We start from the raw sequence: 19,827 nt of genomic DNA, 5'->3' as shown, positions 1-19,827 counted from the left end.
CACTTGGACCAGTAGCATGGCCTAGTGGATAGAACCCATCCTGGAGTCAGAAGGACCTGGATTCTATTCCCAGCTCTGCCACTTCTCTACCGTGTGACCTTGGGCATGTCACTTAACTTCTCTGGGCCTCAGTTCCCTCATCTGTAAAAATGGGGATTAAGAATGTGGGACAGGGACCGTGTTCAATCCGATTATCTTGTGTCTATCCCAGCACTTAGAACAGTGCCTAGCATATAGTAAGCACTTAAAAATACCTCAATTATCATTATCATTGCTGTCACCCAGAAGATAAGTGTCAGAGTCAGAATTAGAACCCAGGTCTTTCTGACTTCCAGGCCTGAGCTCTATCCAATAGACCATGGTGCTGCTTCTTCCTCTCACCCTCTTTTTCCCAACTACATCTCCCTTAACTCTGGCCACAGACCCGCCTCCGCCATGTCCAGAGTCAACCACACCACCATGAGTGAATTCATCCTCCTTGGCTTCTCCCACCTTGGGGGTAGTCAGCGACTCCTCTTCGGCCTGTTCCTGCCAATCTACCTGGTCACCTTGGAAGCCAATGCTGTGATTGTGACCACCATTGTGCTGGACCGTCGTCTCCATGTGCCTATGTACTTCTTCCTGGCCACCCTGTCCTGCTCCGAAACCCTATACACTCTGGTCATCATCCCCAAGGCTCTGGTCGACCTGCTGGCCCAGCACCGGGCCATCACCATCACTGCCTGTGCCTTCCAGATGGGCTCTTTTCTCTTCCTGGGCTGCTCCCACTCCTTCCTCCTGGCTGCCATGGGCTTTGATCGCTATGTGGCTATTTGCAGACCCCTCAACTATGCCAGGCTGATGACTAGGGGGGTCTGCATGGTCCTGGTGGCAGCTGCCTCCTCCTGTGGCTCAGCGGTCTCCCTGGTGGTCACCTTCCTCATCTTTGGGTCCCCCGGTCCCTCTTCTGGCAGGCTCCAGCACTTCTTCTGTGACATCCCGCCGGTCCTGAAGGCGACCTTGCCTCCTGGCTCCCCACGGCGAGGGGTCATCCTGGCCCTCGGAGCCCTGGTACTGGTCATCCCGCTCTTTCTGATCGCGGCCTCCTATGCCCATATCGTTGCCACCATCTTGCGGATCCCCTCGTCTCGGGGGAGAGTCAAGCCCTTCTCCACCTGTGCCTCCCACCTCATCGTGGTTACCATCCATTACACCTGCGCCTCCTTCATCTACCTGAGGCCTGGAGCCGGAGACTCCTCCGGCCGAGATGCCCTGGTGTCCGTCACCTACACCATCGTGACACCTCTCCTTAATCCTGTCATCTATAGCCTGAGGAACAGGGATTTCAAAGCGGCCCTGAACAGAGTCTTTGAGAGGATATTTTGCCCTGCCCGACTTTAAAACATTTGTGGTAGGATATTTTTTAACTGTGGTAAACTCTTTCATTCATTCAATCGTATTTATTGAGTGCTATACTGTACTAGGTGCTTGCATTGTACTCTTCCAAGCGCTTAGTACAGTCCTCTGTACATGTAAGCGCTCAATAAATATGATTTAATGAATGAGAGCACAATATAACAATAAACAGACACATTCTCTGCCCACAATGAGCAGCCTGGGGGGGGCAGGAGACATTATTATTAATAAATGTATTACAAATATGGACATAAATTCTATGGGGCTGAGAGGGAAAATGAAGAAAGGGAGCAAGTCAGGTGTCGCAGAAGGGAGTGGGAGAAGAGGAAAGGAGGGCTTAGTCAAGCAAGGCTATTGGAGGAGATGGGTCTTCAATGAGGCTTTGAAGCAGGGGAGAGTAAATTGTCTGTCGGATATGAGGAAGGAGGACATTCCAGGCCAGAGGCAGGACATGGGCGAAAGGATATGGGGCGACAGACGAAACTGAGGTACAGTGAGAAAGTTAGCATTAGAGGAGCAAAGTGTGAAGACTGAACTGTAGTAGGAGAGCAGCTCATTATGGGCAGGGGATGTGTCTGCTAATTAATTTGTATTGTACTCTTCCCAAGCGCTTAGAACAGTGTTCTGAACATAGTAAGCACTCAATAAACACCATTGATTGATTTAGTAAGCACTTACAAGGTGCCAAGTATTGTACTAAGCGCTGCAGCTGGAACCATCTTGTTCTTGAAACACTGTCTTCCCATGTGATTTCTGGTTCTGGGGGTCTTGGTGCTTGGAGTTAAGGTCAGACAGCCGATCGACCCATAGTATTTATCGGGTGCTTACTATATGCAGAGCACTGTATTGAGCGCTTGGGAGAGCACAATAGCGTTAGTGAATGCAAAATGATTTTGCAGGCACTTGGTTATTCACAACCACAGGAAGCATTCATTCATTCATTCATTCATTCAGCATTATTTACTGAACACTTCCTGTGTGCAAAGCACTGTACTAATCTCTGGGGAGAGTACACTATAACAATAAACAGCGATAGAGTAATAGAAGCAATACACAAAAGAAGCACTGTGATTTAGTAGATAGATCATGGGTCTGGGAGTCAGAAGGACCGGAGTTCTAATCCTAGCTCTGCCACTTGTCTGTTGTGTAAACTTGGGTAACTCTCTTCACTTCTCTGGGCCTCAGTTACCTCCTCTGTAAAATGGAGATTAAAACTGTGAGCCCCATGTGGGACAGGGATTGGGTCCAACCTGATTAGATTGTTGTTATTTCCCAATAGGGCCAACTGGGGACGAGGGAGTTTGCGAATCAGCTTTACAGAAGGAACAAACCTTGATATTCAGTATTAAAGTAAGAAAACATTTATTAGAACATTTATGGGCATGCACAAATAGTAAAAGATCCTGCTTCCATTAAGCCCTCCCACCCAGAAGCTATGGGATTCAGGACACCATTAAGCCCTCCAACCTAGGGGCCATGAGATTTCAGACGCTGCTAAACCCAAGAGCAGTGAGATTTCTCCTACTGCGAGATGCTGGATCTGAGTACAAGCTGAGACCAGAGGGACGTCCCCACCTTAAAATGACTCCTTCAGCCCGAGCTGTCTCTGCCATCCTTTCGGATAACAGTGAGCAGCAGCGACAAGAGAGCCCCTCCCTCCCCCGCCGCCTCCCCCCGCCTCAGTCTTTACACTATATTTGTTGACCATCACATCGAGCTTCTTCTGCAACCTGGTCCTAATCCACCAATCATATTTCCTTTGTGTTCTTGTCTTAGCAGGTGTCTCAACTGGGGTCTTAGCGTTGTCAACAGTTATTCAGAGTGGTCTTCAGTGTCAGTAGTTATTCAGAGTGGACTGGTTGTGATAACAGGAAGCGATATATTTTGAAGGGCTTCCTAATTATGAAGTTGTTTAACAAGGTGCCAATAACACCCTTCACTTGGCAATTTGTTCAATAAACTACAAACTGCACCCTTCTCTCCAACCTGTGACCTCAGACATTTATCGGTGGTTTAGTGGAATGAGCACAGGCTTGAGAGTCAGAGGTCATGCGTTCTAATCCTGACTGTGCCACTTATCAGCTGCATGACTTTGGGCAAGTCACTTTACTTCTCTGTGCCTCACTTACCTCAGCTGTAAAATGGGGATTAAGACTGAGCACCACATGGACCAAGCTGATTACCTTGAATCTATCCCACTGCTTAGAACAGTGTTTGGCACATAAATAACCTCATTATTATTACTGTCCGGAGGTATGGTAGTCCTTGGATCTCAGGCAACCACTGCATAGAGGCAGGCAGCAGGATATTAAGAGGGTTAGAAAAAATAAGAAAGTTATAAATAGGAATACGTGTAAGATTAATATATATTATTATTAATATATTATTAATATTATTATATTATTATTTATATATTATGTGTAAGATATTAATATATATATATATTATGGGAAGCAGCATGGCATAGTGGATAGAACCTGTCCCTGGGAGTCAGAAGATCATTAGTTTTAATCCTGGCTCTGCCACTTATCTAATGTGTGACCTTAGGCAAGTCACTTCACATCTCCGGGCCTCAGTTTTCTCATCTGTAAAATGGGTATTGGGACTGTGAGCCCCACGTGGGATAGGGTCTGTGTCCAACCCGGTTTGCTTGAATCCACCCCAGCGCTCAGTACAGTGCCTGACACATAGTAAGCGCTTAACAAATAACATAATAATAATTATTACTATAGTAAGCCTTTGCAACAAGTACTGAAAACAAGGACAAATAACAGTATGCATCAAACATTCATTCATGCCTGGCTCACTTAGCTTATCTAACATGCTAACATTTAAAAAACATGCATGAATAGAGCAGATCTACCACCTAGGGTTATCTTAATCCTTATCCAGTAACAGCAGGAATCAAGGACAGCCAGGATAAAGTGGGATCAAAAAGCTATTCCTCAGTGTAAGCGTGGCTCAGTGGAAAGAGCACGGGCTTAGGAGTCAGGGCTCATGAGTTCGAATCCCAGCTCTGCCACTTGTCAGCTGTGTGACTGTGGGCAAGTCACTTCACTTCTCTGTGCCTCAGTTCCCTCATCTGTAAAATGGGGATTAAGACTGTGAGCCCCACGTGGGACAACCTGATTCCCCTATGTCTACCCCAGCGCTTAGAACAGTGCTCGGCACATAGTAAGCGCTTAACAAATACCAACATTATTATTAGTGTAGATTCTTATAGGAGTATCTGGCTGGATCCAGTTATTTTCCATTCGGGGTAGTTGCCCTGACACTTAGTACATTGCCTGGCACATAGTAAGCACTTAACAAATACAGTAATTATTATTTTTATTAAAATTGTTACCATCTACCCAATAATAACAATTCTGTTAACAAAAATAATTGTAATAAATAACAGTACCTGTTAACTGCTTACTGTGTGCCTAGCATTGTACTAAATGCTGGGGTAGTTATAAGGTAATCAAGTTGGACATAGACCCTGTCCACACGGGGCTCACTGTCTAAGTAAGAGGAATTATCGTTCAATCATTTTTTTGAGCATTTATTGTGTGCAGAGCACTTTATTAGGTGCTTGGGAGAATTCAATATAACAGAGTTGGTAAACTAGTTCCCTTTGCACAATGAGCTTACAGTCTAGAGAGGAATTTACAGTTTAGAATAGGGACTAATCTTTACTTAAACTCCTTTAGGTTTCAGTTCCATCACCTGTAAAGTGGGCATAAGATTCTGACTCTCCTTTTCCTTTAGACTATGAGCCCTATGTGGGGTGGGAGTCTAACCAATCTAATGATCTTGTATCTATCTTATCACGGTGCTTGAAACGACGACTGTGCTTAATAAATGCACCCATTAAAACTAAAATGACAATTATTTAAGACCCCAGATGACAAAATGGCAGAAATAATTTCCAAAGATATGCCAGAGGGAAAGAGAGGAGGAGATCCTGCTGGAATCTGAGGAGATAGTTGGGTTCAATCTGGGAAGAGTTAGTGGAGGAGGAGAGGTGTTATGAAGGGAAAGACACCACCTGGCAGAAAGGAGGGGGGAGGGCAGCTCGGGAAGGACACGAGCCAGGGAAGGGAGGGAGGAGATGAGCCATAACCAGGGGGACAGTTCAGCCTGCCTCAGTGGATCCCAAAGCTGGCGCTGGGGTTGATAGCAGTGCCATTTGGGGAAGACGTGTGACTCTCCTTCGGCTTTACCATGAACTTTGCTTCTAATTGGAGCCTCCAAAAAGTCTCAATGGGGCCAATTTCAGTTCCCCCAGATGAAGGAAGCCCCCCTCCCCTCTTAATGAAGTCCCATGGGAACCCCAAACTCCGCCACCTGCCCTGCTAAAATCTGCCTCCCCCTCGCTCCACTGGAAATGCGGAGGTGATAGAGAAGGGGTCTGGATTCTACCAGATCCTTCTGTATGTCACAGGTCCCCAACCCCTCCGTCCACACCACTGAAATCTATCCGGGTTCCCTTTAAAGCCTGTCCGGAAGCGGGAAAGTGTAATAAGTGGCATCCTCAGAATTTGAACTTTGGCCCGCCAGCTGGCCACTGGAGATGACTATCTTGACCACAGAGTGTCCGGTAATAAAGCGCAAATTGGAGAAGAAAGAAGTCGGGGAGATGGGGACCACACCTTCTGGCCCGGACTGCTTCTCACGTCGTTAAACTCCGGTCCTGACCTTGCTGTGAGGATGAGGAGTAGCGGTTGGATTTAGGTAACTAGGATTTCTCTCAGGCAAAGTGACCATTTTGCGTCTAAAATGTGCTATGCTCCTGTATGTGTTGTTTGAATTCTCCCTCTCTGGTCAACCAATGGTATTTGTTAAGCGCTTTACTGTGTGTCCGACATTCTAGGATAGTTGCAAGTTTATCAGGTTGGACACAATCCCTGTTCCACATGGGGCTCACATGCTAAGAAGGAGGGGAAACAGGCACTGATTCTCCATTTTACATAGCAGGAAAGTGAAGCACAGAGAAGTGAAGTGATTTGCCCAAGGTCACACCACAAGTGTCAGAACTGGGATTAGAACCCAGTTCTTCTGACTTAATAATAATAATAATGTTGGTATTTGTTAAGCGCTTACTATGTGCCGAGCACTGTTCTAAGAGCTGGGGTAGACACAAGGTAAAATAATGTTGGTATTTGTTAAGCGCTTACTATGGGCCGAGCACTGTTCTAAGCGCTGGGGTAGACACGGGAATCAGGTCGTCCCACTTGGGGCTCACAGTCTTCATCCCCATTTTACAGATGAGGGAACTGAGGCACCGAGAAGTGAAGTGACTTGCCCACGGTCACCCAGCTGACAAGTGGCTGAGCCGGTATTCGAACCCATGACCTCTGACTCCCAAGCCCGGGCTCTTTTCACTGAGCCACGCTGCTTCTTTCCAGGCCTGTGATCTTCCCACTTGGTCACACAACTTCCCAATGTTTCCTCTTTCAATAAAGCAATAAATAAAGTATTTATTGAGCACTTACTACGTGCAGAGCACTGTACCAAGCTTTTGGGAGAGCACAATATAACAGAGTCGGTAAACATGTTCCATGCCTAATTGAAGACTCTTAGGACCTTGGACAAGGGACACATATTACCGCAAGAAGTAGCATTGTCTAGTGGAAAGAATAAAGACCTGGGAGTTCGAAGACCTGGGTTCTAACCCCGGTTTTGCCAAATGCTTGCTATGTGACCATGGGCAAGTTGCTTAACTTCTCTGTGCCTCAGTTTTCCTGTTCTCCCTCCTACTTAGAATGTGAGTCCCATGTGGGGCCCAGACTGTTCAACCTGATAAACTTGCCTGGCACATAGTAAGTGCTTAACAAATGCCTTTAAAAAAACAGGGCTAGACACATAAGTTAGACCTTAACCAATACCATAATAATAGTAGAGTGAGAGCCCCTTATAACTTGCACTCCATGGATATTAGACAATGGGCCCAAGTAGCGCTAAATAAATACCATTAATGGATTTATAGATTGAATGGTCAATCTGGTTCAAAAGCAACTGAACAAGTGTAAGCTTGTTGTGGGCAGGGGATATGTCTGTTTATTGTTATACAGTATTCTTCCAAGCGCTTAGTACAGTGTTCTGCACACAGTGCTTAATAAATACAATTGACTGTCGGATTGGAGTTGTACTTTCCCACAAACCAGGCTTAGCCTTCTGTTGGACCTCTTCAGCATTTATTTCCCAACACCAATCATGATCCCAGGTATAGTTAACATAATTAGCAGATCGATCAATAGGAGAAGAGATTAGGATTCTGTTTCATTGTCATTTCCCATAATTAGACAATTATTCTAATTATTCAATAGACATCATTCCTATTTTCCCATTTCCCACCTTTTTGACCCCAAATGGACCCCTATACCATCCACCTTGCTCTGCTCTGCATATTGGTGGAATGAGTTTGTCCAACTTGACTACAAATCTCCATGGATTGATTTTTCAGAAACGCCAAGGGTGGTTTGGGGTGTAAGGATGTGATTAATCCGTGGGTGAACTAAGGGCTCACTGCATATTGGATTTTACCCGATGGGTTTCCTGGAATAGAGGGAGACAAAATAACCACCTGGAAAATAGCCTGGGAGAGGATTTACAGAAGGAAAACAGTTGAAGGTATTCAAGAATCTTCATGCTGAACAGAAGGAATCCTAAATAAGATTTCCTCCCTTCCTTTTCCTTTCTCCTTTTTTATTTCATTTTTTTCTCTCACTCCCTCTTTCTCTTCCCTTCCTTTTACCTTCCACTCTCTGCCCCCTCTTACATCCCTCTCTCCCTCCCTTTTCTCCCTTTTCATTTTGTTTGTTTCTCTTTCCCTCCTTTGCTTCTCTCTTTCTCCCCTTCTCCTCTCCCATCCCCATCTCCATCTCTACCCTTCACTCTTTCCATCCAGTCTTTTTATTGGTATTTTTTGAGCACGTACTCTGTGCCAGGCTTTACTAAGTGCTGGGATGGATACAACATAGGTTGGACACAGTCCACGTCTCACATGGGACTCACAGTCTTCATCCCTGATTTACTGATGAGGTGGCTGAGGCCCAGAGAAGCAAAATGACTTACCCAAGGTCATTTGGTCACTTGGAGAAGCAGCATGGTCTAGTGGATAGAACCCAGCCCTGGAGTCAGAAGCACCTGGGTTCTAATCCCAGCTCCACTACTTGTCTGCTGTGTGACCTTGGGTAAGTCTATTCTCTTCTCTGGGCCTCAGTTCCCTCATCTGTAAAAAAAAGGGGAATTAAGGTTGTGAGCTCCACATGGGACAAGGACTGTGTCAAACCTATTTATCTTGTACCTAACTCAGTGCTTAGAACAGTTCCTGGCACATAGTGAGTACTTAACAAATACCACAATTTTTATTATTATTATTGTCCCCCAGCAGACAAGTGGCAGAGCTGGGATTAGAAGCCAGGTCCTTCTGACTCCCAGGCCAGCGTTCTATCCACTAGATCACACTGCACCTTCTCCCTCTTTCCCTTTCTTTCCCACCACTAGCTTCCTTAACTTCAGCCGCAGAGGTGGCCCCCATGTCCAGAGAAAACTGCACCACCATGAGCGAGTTCATACTCCTCGGTTTCTCCCACCTCGGGGGTAGTCAGTGGCCACTCTTTGGTCTGTTCCTGCTGCTCTACCTGGTCACCTTGGGGACCAATATGGTGATTGTGACCACCATTGTACTGGATCATCGCCTCCACATGCCGATGTACTTCTTCCTGGCCACCCTGTCTTGCTCTGAAACCCTATACACTCTGGTCATCATCCCCAAGGCTCTGGTCGACCTGCTGGCCCAGCACCGGGCCATCACCATCACTGCCTGTGCCTTCCAGATGGGCTCTTTTCTCTTCCTGGGCTGCTCCCACTCCTTCCTCCTGGCCGCCATGGGCTTCGATCGCTATATGGCCATTTGCAGGCCCCTCAGCTACACGAGGCTGATGACCAGGGGGGTCTGCGTGGCCCTGGTGGTGGCCGCCTTCTTCTGTGGCTCTGCGGTCTCCTTGGTGGTCACCTCCCTTGTCTTCGGGTCCTCCAGTCCCTCTTCCAGCCACCTCCAGCACTTCTTCTGTGACATCCCACCTGTCCTGAGGGCAACCTCACCTCCTGGCTCCCAGCGGCGGGTGGCCATCCTGGCCCTCTGTTCCCTGGTCTTGGTCATCCCGCTCTTCCTGATCGCGGCCTCCTATGCATGCATTGTTGCCACCATCTTGCACATCCCTTCATCTGGAGGGAGAGTCAAGCCCTTCTCCACCTGCGCCTCCCACCTCATTGTGGTTACCGTCCATTATGCTTGTGCCTCCTTCATCTACCTGAGGCCCGGGGCCGGAGACTCCTCCGGCCGGGACGCCCTGGTGTCTGTCACCTACACCGTCCTGACGCCTCTCCTCAATCCTGTCATCTACAGCCTGAGGAACAGGGAGTTCAGAGTGGCCCTGTACAGAGTCTTTGAGAGGATCTGTTGCCCTGCCCTATGTTAAAACTCGTGTATTGGGATACTTTTTCACTGTGGTAAGCTCATTCATTCATTCATTCAATCAATCATATTAATCATATGCAAAACATTGTACTAAAAAAAGTATTCTCTGTTACAGTAAACATTCTGCACACGTAAGTGCTCAATAAATACGAATGAATGAATGAGAGTACAATATAACAATAAACAGACACTTTCTCTGCCCACAATGAGTTTACAGTCTAGAGGAGGAGACAGACATTAATATAAATAAATACATTACAGATATGGACGTAAATTCTATGGGGCTGGGAGAGGGGGATGAATAAAAGGCACAAGTCAGGGTGACGAAGAAGGGAGTGGGAGCAGAGGAAAGGAGGACTTAGTCAGGGAAGGCTATTGCGGGAGATGGGCCTTCAGTAAGCAGAGGAGAGGACATATATCTTTTGGAAACGAGGAAGGAGGACATTCTAGGCCAGAAGCAAGATATGGGCGAAAGGTCAGCGGTGAGATAGACAAGAGTGAAATTCAGTGAGAAAGCTAGCATTAGAGGAGCATAGTGTGAAGACTAGGCTGTGGTAGGAGAGCAGCTCATTATGGGCAGGGGATGTATCTGCTAATTTTCTTGTATTGTACTGTCCGGATCACTTAGAACAGTGCTCTGAACATAGTAAGCACTCAATAAATACCATTGATTGATTGATTTGGTAAGCACTTACTAGGTGCCAAGTATTGTACTAAGGAGAAGCAGCATGGCTCAGTGGAAAAAGCACGGGCTTGGGAGTCAGAGGTCATGGGTTCTAAATCCTGGCTCCACTGCTTGTCGGCTGTGTGACTTTGGGTGAGTCACTTAATCCTCATTTTACAGATGAGGTAACTGAGGCACAGAGAAATTAAGACTATGAGCCCCACATGGGACAACCTGATTACCTTGTATCCCCCCAGCACTTAGAACAGTGCCTTTATTATTATTATTATTACTAAGTGCTGCAGCTGGAACCATCTTGTTCTTGAAACACCGCCTTTCCTTGTGTTATATGGTTCTGGGGGTCTTGTTGCTTGAAGTTAAGGTCAGACAGTCGATTGACCCATAGTATTTATTGGCTGCTTAGTGTGTGCAGAGCACTGTATTGAGCACTTGGGAGATCACAATAGCGTTAGTGAACACCAGAGGACTTTGCAGGTACTTGATTATTCACAACCACAGGAAGCATGCATGCATTCATTCATTCATTCATTTATTCATTCATACTTATTGAGCACTTACTGTGTACAAAACACTGTACTTAGCTCTTGGAAGAGTACACCAGAGCAGTAAAGAGTGATAGAAAAGTAGAAGCAATAAATAATATAAGCAGTGGGGCCTAGTGGATAGAGCTTGAGCCTGGGAATCAGAAGGATATAGGTTCTAATCCTATCTCTGCCACTTGTCTGTTGTGTAACCAGGGTACACAACAAGTGAAGTTACCTTGGGTAACTCTCTTCACTTCTCTGTGCCTCAGTTACCTCATCTGTAAAATGGGGATTAAGACTGATCCTCATATGGGACAGGGACTGGATCCAACCTGATTAGCTTGTTGTAATGTCCTAATGAGGCCAATTATGGACGAGGGGGTTCGTGAATCAGCTTTACAGATGGAACAAACCATGATATTCAGTATTAAAAAAAGAAAATATTTACTAGTATGCACAGATCATTAATCATCAAGGATCTTACTTCCATTGACCTCTCCCATCCAGAAGTGATGAGTTTCCAGTCATCATTAAGTCCTCCAATTTAGGAGCCATGATATTTCAGACACCATTAGCCCTCAACCCAAGAGCAGCAGGACTGAACACTCAACACAGGGGCGATGAGATTTCTCCTACCACGAGGTGATCAGTCTGAGTATGGGCTGAGACCAGTGTGAGAGTATCTCTCCTAAAAGGTCTCCTCCAGCCCGGGCTGTCTCGGTCATCCTTTTGGATAACAGCGAGCATCAGCAACAAGAGTTTTCCTCTAGTCTTTATACTTGTTGACAGTCATATTGAGCTTCTTCTGTATCCTTGTATTAATCTACCAATCATAGTTCTTTTGTGTTCTAGTCTTGAAAGGTGTTTCATTTGGGGGCCCAGTAGCAGTATCAATAGTTATACAAAATGGTCTTCGCTTGGATGGTTGAAATTACAGGAAGTGACATATGTAACTATTTAACAAGTTATTTAACAAGGTGTAAACTTGGCAATTTGTTTAACAAACTGTCAATTAAATCCTTCACTTGTATCTACTCCAGTGCTTAGAACAGGACTTGACACATAGTAAGCATTTGACAAATATGATTTTGAGAAGCAGTGCAGCCTATGGATAAAGCACGGGCCGGGAGTCAGAAGGATATGGGTTCTAATTCCTCTGTGTGCTGTGTGACTCTTCTACATGCTGGTCATTGCTCTCAAGGTTGAACTGTGGGTTGCAGTGGGTCAGAAGATTGTCCAGCTCCTGGGGGATAATGACCAATATGTAGAGTAACCACTTAATTTCTCTGTGCTTCCATTACCTCAACTGTAAAATGGGGCTTAAGACCGTGAGCCCCATGTGGGACAGGGACTGTGTCCAACCTGATTAGCTTGTATGTACCCCAGCGCTTAAAACAGTGCTTGACATATAGTAAGTGCTTAATAAATACCATTAACAAAACTGTCATCATTATTATTGTTATTATAATGTTAGTAGACACATTCTCTGTTCACAAAAACTTACAGTCTAGAAGGGGAGACAGACATTAATACAGATAAATTACAGAAATGTACTTAAGTGCTGCGGGCCTGAAGGAAGAGTGAATAAAGGAAGCAAATCCAAGTGAAAGGGCGATGCAGAAGGGAGTGGGAGAAGAAGAAATGAGGGTTTAGGGAAGACACTGGATCTTCTCAGTCCTGTATTATTACTCACACTACTCAGCTCTTGGGAAAGCAAATTCAGCATGACCTAGTGGAAAGAGCACAGGCCTGGGAATGAGGGGACCTTTTCATTCACTTATTCAATGGATTCAATCGTATTTATTGAATACTTACTGTGTGCAGAGCACTGTACTAAGTGCTTGGGTAAGTACAATATAACAATAAACAGAATAAGGACCTGGGTCCCAATTCTAGCTCCGCCACATATCTGCAGTGTGACCTTGGACAAATCACTTTACTTCTCTGTGCTTTGGTTCCCTCCTCTGAAAAAGGGATACCGATACCGATTCTCCCTCCTACTTAGGCTGTGAGCCCCTTGAGGGACCTGATTAACTTACTATGTGCCAGGCACAGTACTAAGTGCTGAAGTGGACACAAGCAAATCTGGCTGGACCACAACCTCTGTCCCCTGTGGGGCTCACAGTCTCAATCCCCATTTTACAGATGAGGTAACAGAGGCAAGAGAAGTGAAGTGACTTGCCCAAGGTCACAGTCAAGTGGCAGAGCCAGAATAAGAACCCCTTACCTTCTGACTACCAGTCCTGTGCTCTATCCATTATGCTTCCTGCTTCTCTTGACTCCTCTATCTCATTCAAACCACATATTCAATCTCTCACCAAATCCTCTCCATCCAAACTGTTACCAGGTTAATACAATCATTCATCCTATCCCAACTAGATTACTGCATCAGCTTCCTTGCTGATCTCCCAACCTCCTGTCTCTCCCCACTCTAGTACATACTTCACTCCGCTGCCCAGGTCAACTTTCTACAAAAATGTTCAGGCACTTCACCCTCCTTCTCAAAAATCTCCAGTGGTTGCTCATCTACCTCTGTGTCAAACAAAAACTCCTCACCATTGGCTTTAAAGCACTCCATCTCCTTGCCCCTTCCTACCTCACCTCACTTTGCTCTTTCTACAACTCAGACCACACACTTTGCTCCTCTAGTGCTAACCTTCTCACTGCACCTCAATCTCGCCTGTCTCCCTGCCAACCACTGGCCTACATCCTGCCTCTGGACTGGAACACCCTCCCTCCTCAAATCTGACAATTATTCTCCCCCACTTCATAGCTTTATTGAAAACACATCTCCAAAAGGCCTTCCCAGACTAAGCCCCGCTTTTCCTCATCCCCCACTCCCTTCTGTGTCACCCTGACTTGCTCCCTTTGCTCTCCTGGGCCAGCCCCACAGCACTCATGTATATATGTGTAATTTTATTTATTTGTATTGATGTCTGTCTCCCCCTCCGTCTAAACTGTGAGGTCGTTTGGGGCAGGGAATGTCACTGTTTACTGTTGTATTGTACTTTCCCAAGAGTTTAGTACAGTGCTCTGCACACAGTAAGTACTTAATGAATACGACTGAATGATTGAATGAGAGAATTAATTTGTATCTACCCTAGTGCTTAGTCGAGTGCTTGACACATAGTAAGTACTTAACAAAAACATGTTTATTAGAAATTATTATTACAAGGCTTTCACACTGCTTTTGGGGAAACACTAGCCTAACTGGGGCTCTCAAATTCCCTCCCATTCCAGGCCATCATACAGAGTTGTCCTTTATATTTGAAGTAGACATTATTGATAGCATGGCTGAAAAAATCAATGTGGGATCTAGAGTCCTGGCCAAATAGGGTACACAAAAAGGCTGTCCTTAATTGTTTTGTTATATTGTCCTTTGTTGTGTTGCTGCATTTAATGTTTGGAAGGCCTGCTGATTTTGCTTTTGTCTCTCCTTCCTACAAAGGTTTTGCTCAAAGAGAGCCATTTCCTTTTCAATGGAAGTGTCCCATACAATTCACCATAATCCTTTAATGGCTTAGTAACTTCCTGGTGGTTTGACCTTTAGATTTCAGTTATTTTCCAGCCACCAATGGGAGAGATTTGGGTCTTCAAACAAACCCAAAGATCACTGTGAAATGTTCACGTGGTTTTTCATATCTTCATCTTCTTCAGGAAGGATACGAATCATCAGTACATCCACGATTCCCTAGCCATTATAAATCAAATTGATCGGTCAATATTCTTATCCAAAATACTAAACCACAATTGCCAAGGAAAAGTCCCAGAATTGAGAGGATCACAATTGTAGTGATCTTCCAGGGATTCGTTCTTGGGAAGAGACCTGAAATGGAATGCGCAAGAGTGAAAAGCATGGTTCCAGGGTGGTGGTGGGAGGGAAGGTTAGAGTCCCGTCTTTCCCCCAACCCTCGTCCCACCTCCCCCTTCCCCTTTCCCCCACTCTGAGCTTGTGGGGAGAAGGAGAGGATTCTGAGATTGGGTTTTAGGTCTATCCTGTGGCTTTGTTCCCACCTATCCTGAGGTGACTATTCTTCCCACTGCAAGAAGAAGGAAACTAGTCTCTTTAGTCAGTCACTATATGGTGTGGTCCCCAGCTCCCATTTCCCCATTCCCATCCATGGCCTTAGGGAGACGGTAAGGGCCTCATTCTTTACTTGAATTTCCGGCTTCCTTTCCCTAACTCCATACCTGCTATGCTTGACAGGTTCCTGTGAATATAGAATCCACATGGATTCAAGGCAAGTTTGCTTCCCCTCCACCATCCCTGGGCCGGGGCTACATTGGCCAAGACTTTCCCCATAGAAATCTCCATTCCTGGGAGCAACACTGACCTACTATGGAAATCTCTGTCCTCTTCTCTTGGCCGAGGCGGGTGTTCCGGATGGAGCAGGACACAGTCCCTGCGGAGTCTTCTCGGATGATCACAGTAGCCACCACACCAACCAGGCCATCTGAGGCTTGGGGTCGGGACTCAGATAGGGATGGGATCGTCTCTCTCCGGACATCTCTCCAGTGCACTTGGGGCTCCGGGTACCATCCGGTCGAAGTGCACCCCAGCCGAATCCCGCCCTTCTCATGTCCCTCCAGGTGGATGAGAGGGTCTGAGCCCACAGCTGGGGAGGGAGAGGTCTGTCTGGATCAATAATTTTCCCTACTAGATCATTGATTAGACATTGACTGTTGGATATTATAAATTATTTATTTATATTAAGTCTGTCTCCCCTTCTAGACTTTAAGCTCGTTGTAGGCAGAGAGCATGTCTGCTAACTCTGTTGTATTATACTCTCCCAAGTGCTTAGTACCATGCTCTAAACATACTAAGCACTCAGTACATGAGAAGCAGCATGATCTCATGGATAAAGCATGGGCCCGAGAGTCAGAAGGATCTGAGTTCTAATCCTGGCTCTGCCATTGGGAATCAGAGGTCATGGGTTCGAACCCCGGCTCTGCCACTTGTCAGCTGTGTGACTTTGGGCAAGTCACTTCACTTCTCTGTGCCTCAGTTACCTCATCTGTAAAATGGGGATTAAGACTGTGAGCCTCATGTGGGACAACCTGATTCCCCTGTATCTCCCCCAGGGCTTAGAACAGTGCTCTGCACATAGTAAGCACTTAACAAATACCAACATTATTATTATTATTATTATATGCCTGCTGTGTGATCTCGGGCAAATCACAACTTCTTAGGACCTCAGTTTTCTCATCTGTAAAATGGGGATTGAGTCTGTGAGCCCCTATGGCACAAAGAAAGTGCTTAACAAATACCATAAAAAAACAGTAAATAATACCACTGATTGTTAGACCTAGCAAAGGCCCAGCATAATTGGTGGTTGAAGAGAAAGACACTCCTTCTCCCTTCTACATTACCTAAAACCTTGGATCTATTCCCTCTAAGCACCTCACAGAACTTATGTACATATTAATTAATTAATAATGGTATTTGTTAAGTGCTTATTATGTGCAAAACATTGTACTAAGCACTGTGGTAGAAACAATACAATTAGGTCAGGCACAGTCCCTGTCCCACATGGGGCTCATAGTCTAATAGGGAGGGAGAACAGGCGTTGAGTCTTCATTATATAGATGAGGAATCTGGGGCACAAAGCAGTGTCCTGCCTAAGTGGCCTGTCCAAGGTCACACAGGAGACAAGCGACAAAGCTGGGATTAGGACCCAAGTCCCCTACCTTTGAAGTTACTTTCCCATTATGCCATGTTGATTCCCAGCACATCCTTGGAATCCTGGGTTGGACCACTGTTTTCACTCTGGAATATTCTAGAGAGTTCTGACAGTCAGAGGACAGCTGAACTTTAAACTTTAAGGGGATGAGAATGGTGGGGGAGTATTTGGGGGAAGTTTTGGGTGAGAAGGTGTGAAAAGTTTGTCTAGTAACTTTCAGAAAAGGCATCCAAACAAAACAGATTAGGGAGCAGTGTACATATATACATAGACATATATATACACACACACCAAGTGGTACTGGGCTAAGCGCCTTAATATATCACTGTCCTTTAGCTTAAGTAACAAAGACTGAAGATTATTTATTTGCTTTTGTGTTTTAGATAATTATTGGGTCTTTACAATGCAAATGAGGTGTTCAATGATAAACAAACTGAACAATGATAAATAATGAAATTGAAGAAATGTGAAGGTGCTTGGCCAGTGTTTGCCTCAGAATAAAGGACAACTTGAAGTCTACTCAATCCCATATGTTTCACAAAATAAAACAAATGGAAAGGATTTACAATGATTCTGTGATCAGTGAATTTGAATTTTTCATATGGTTACTTGGAAGTGTTTTTGAAAATATATAGCAATAAGAATAATGTTCCTCAATTTAATAATAATGTTGGTATTTGTTAAGTGCTTACTATGTGCAGAGCACTGTTCTAAGTGCTGGGGTAGATACAGGGTAATCAGGTTGTCCCACATGAGGCTCACAGTCTTCATCCCCATTTTACAGATGACGGAACTGAGGTCCAGAGAAGTGAAGTGACTTGCCCACAGTCACACAGCTGACAAGTGGGAGAGCCGGGATTAGAACCCATGACCTCTGACTCCCAAGCCTGTGCTCTTTCCACTGAGCCATGCTGCTTCTCTAGCAATTTAAGCAATTCTTTCAGCAATTTCACTGAAACAATTGTATGTATTAAAAACCTGAAAAGAACATTACAGATATATTGCTTATTACAGAGCGAGGGGTGCTGGAAAAACAATCAAAGTAGGCTGAGGGTGCTTTCAGGCGAAAAGGTTTGGAGCCACTCTTTACCTACACTGAGTGCTATTTCCACAATCAAGCCCTAAGATTTACCACCCTCTCCCTTGAGGACCCAGAAAGAGCAATGGTTTCCAACTGGTAATTATTTAGAAGGAGTGGACTGAAACTGCACAAATAATTTCAGGCAAGTTTCAACCCCCCCCTAGGATTTGTGCTTTAATAATTTAGTGCTAGTTGTATAATTGAGAAGCACAATTGAAAAGAGAGGACTCTTTCACTAAACAGACATCTTGAGGGGCAGGGGGCAAACAAAGGATTGGCCCTGTGATATAAAACAAAACCAAACAAAAAACCCACCCTGGAAAAAAGCAAAAAAACCCCGAAACCAAACAAAAAAACCCACCAAATTTCATGAGACAAGTAATACTCTTACTAGTAAAATAGTGACATGACCAAAGAATTTAAGTAATTTGGTATTTTGCTACCACAATTCCCCACCATCCACATACTCAATCCATTTACTGTTCCTTAAATTAACACCATGACAAGAATAAGTGGGAGAGAACAGAGAGGGCAATGGAGCAATGATTATGTCTTTGCTCGGCCTAGCCACTGGTAACTGATTAGAACGCACTGTACATTATATTGTATCTACCCCAGTGCTTAGAAGAGTGCTTGGCACATAGTAAGTGCTTAACAAATACCATCATCATTATTATTATTATTATTAAGCTCTCTGAAAAAACATTAAAAACTGCAATTAATGCCAAATTATTATGGTGAATAAAATCAATCCTAATAAAATGTCAATGAAAACAAATCTTGAGAATTTGAAGATTTCCCAGGTGATAAATGGTAAAGTTCACTTGATTTTTAATTAAAACTAGGCCACGCTGCTTCTCAGCTCTCTATAAATCTTATCACTACTCATGTTCTACAGTGTCCTGGGGCTGAAAGGGATTCTGGTTAGGGACAGGATGGTTTGAAATGATGCCTAAAACAGGGAGAGATACATCACCTTTTGGTCACTGGGAGGAAGAATCAACTAATCATTAGTACTTACAGAACATCTACTGTATTAATTGCTTGGAAGAGTACAAAATTGTGGTACTAAGTGCTTACAATGGGTCAAAGATTGTACTAAGCAATGGGGTAGATTCAAAATAGTCAGGTCCCAAATGGGGCTCACAGTCTAAGTAAGAAGGAGAACAGGTATTGAATATCCATTGTTCATACTGGGAATTGAGGCCCAGAGAAGTGAAGTGACTTGCCCAAGGTCACACAGCAGCCAGCAGGCTTATACCAGGTCCTCTAGTTCCCAGGCCTGTGTTCTTCCATTTAGGTCACCTTGCTTCTCTAATAGAATGCAGTACAATTGAAGAAAACACAATCCCTGCCCACGAAGAGCTGGCCATCTAACAGTCTCAGGGTAAAATTAGTTACTGACCTGCCACCTGCACCTCCAGATTGGTTTCATTCTGAAAAAAGCCATCTATGAAAAGACACCGATAATCTCCATCATCAAAAACGGTGACATTGCTGATTCTTAGAGACACACACCCGGTAGCAATGGTGTCTCTCACCAACTCCGTCCTCCCTCGATACTCCTCCATCTGCTCTTTAAGCTGGTCCTCCCCTTTCTCGTATAGGTGCACGACGTCAGAGGACTGGGATCGGATCCACCTCACCTCCAAGTCCTCAGCGCTCACCGTGGGGTCCAGTTGACAGGGTAACTCAGCTTCTCCCCCGACCTGAGCCAGGATGGGCTTAGCAGGTCCAATCACAGCAAACTGAGCTGGAATGAAGAGAGACCATCCGAAAGGTGATAACACAGGGAATCACAGGAGAAAGGAGAGACATGATCCCATGACCTCACCCTAAATCCATCCCCTAAAGGCCCCAAGATAGTAATAATAAATAATAATAATACTTAATAATTGTGGTACTTGTTAAGCGCTAGATCTGTGCCAGGCTCTGTTTTAAGCACTAGAAGTAGATACCAGATGATCAAATCCCATATGGGGCTCACAGTCTAA

General features: G+C 44.9%; 2 protein-coding genes across 2 annotated transcripts; both read left to right on the top strand.

Moving 5' to 3' along the window:
• Window positions 1-435: 435 nt before the first annotated feature.
• LOC100092952 (olfactory receptor 10K1-like) lies at window positions 436-1,380 on the top strand. The gene has a single exon (XM_001521388.3). The coding sequence runs from the start codon at window positions 436-438 to the stop codon at window positions 1,378-1,380; it is 945 nt and encodes a 314-aa protein (XP_001521438.3).
• Window positions 1,381-8,918: 7,538 nt separating this feature from the next.
• Window positions 8,919-19,210, top strand: LOC100073992 (olfactory receptor 10K2-like). The gene is made up of 3 exons (XM_001507323.4): window positions 8,919-9,827; window positions 18,419-18,452; window positions 19,134-19,210. Exons 1-3 carry the CDS (start codon window positions 8,919-8,921, stop codon window positions 19,208-19,210), a joined length of 1,020 nt encoding a protein of 339 aa, XP_001507373.4.
• The last annotated feature ends 617 nt before the right edge of the window (window positions 19,211-19,827 follow it).

Source organism: Ornithorhynchus anatinus, chromosome X5, assembly GCF_004115215.2.
Source record: "Ornithorhynchus anatinus isolate Pmale09 chromosome X5, mOrnAna1.pri.v4, whole genome shotgun sequence".
In the NCBI taxonomy this organism is placed as follows: Eukaryota; Metazoa; Chordata; class Mammalia; order Monotremata; family Ornithorhynchidae; genus Ornithorhynchus; species Ornithorhynchus anatinus.
The sequence above is the reverse complement of the archived record's forward strand: the minus strand, read 5'-3'. Positions and strand labels throughout refer to the sequence as shown.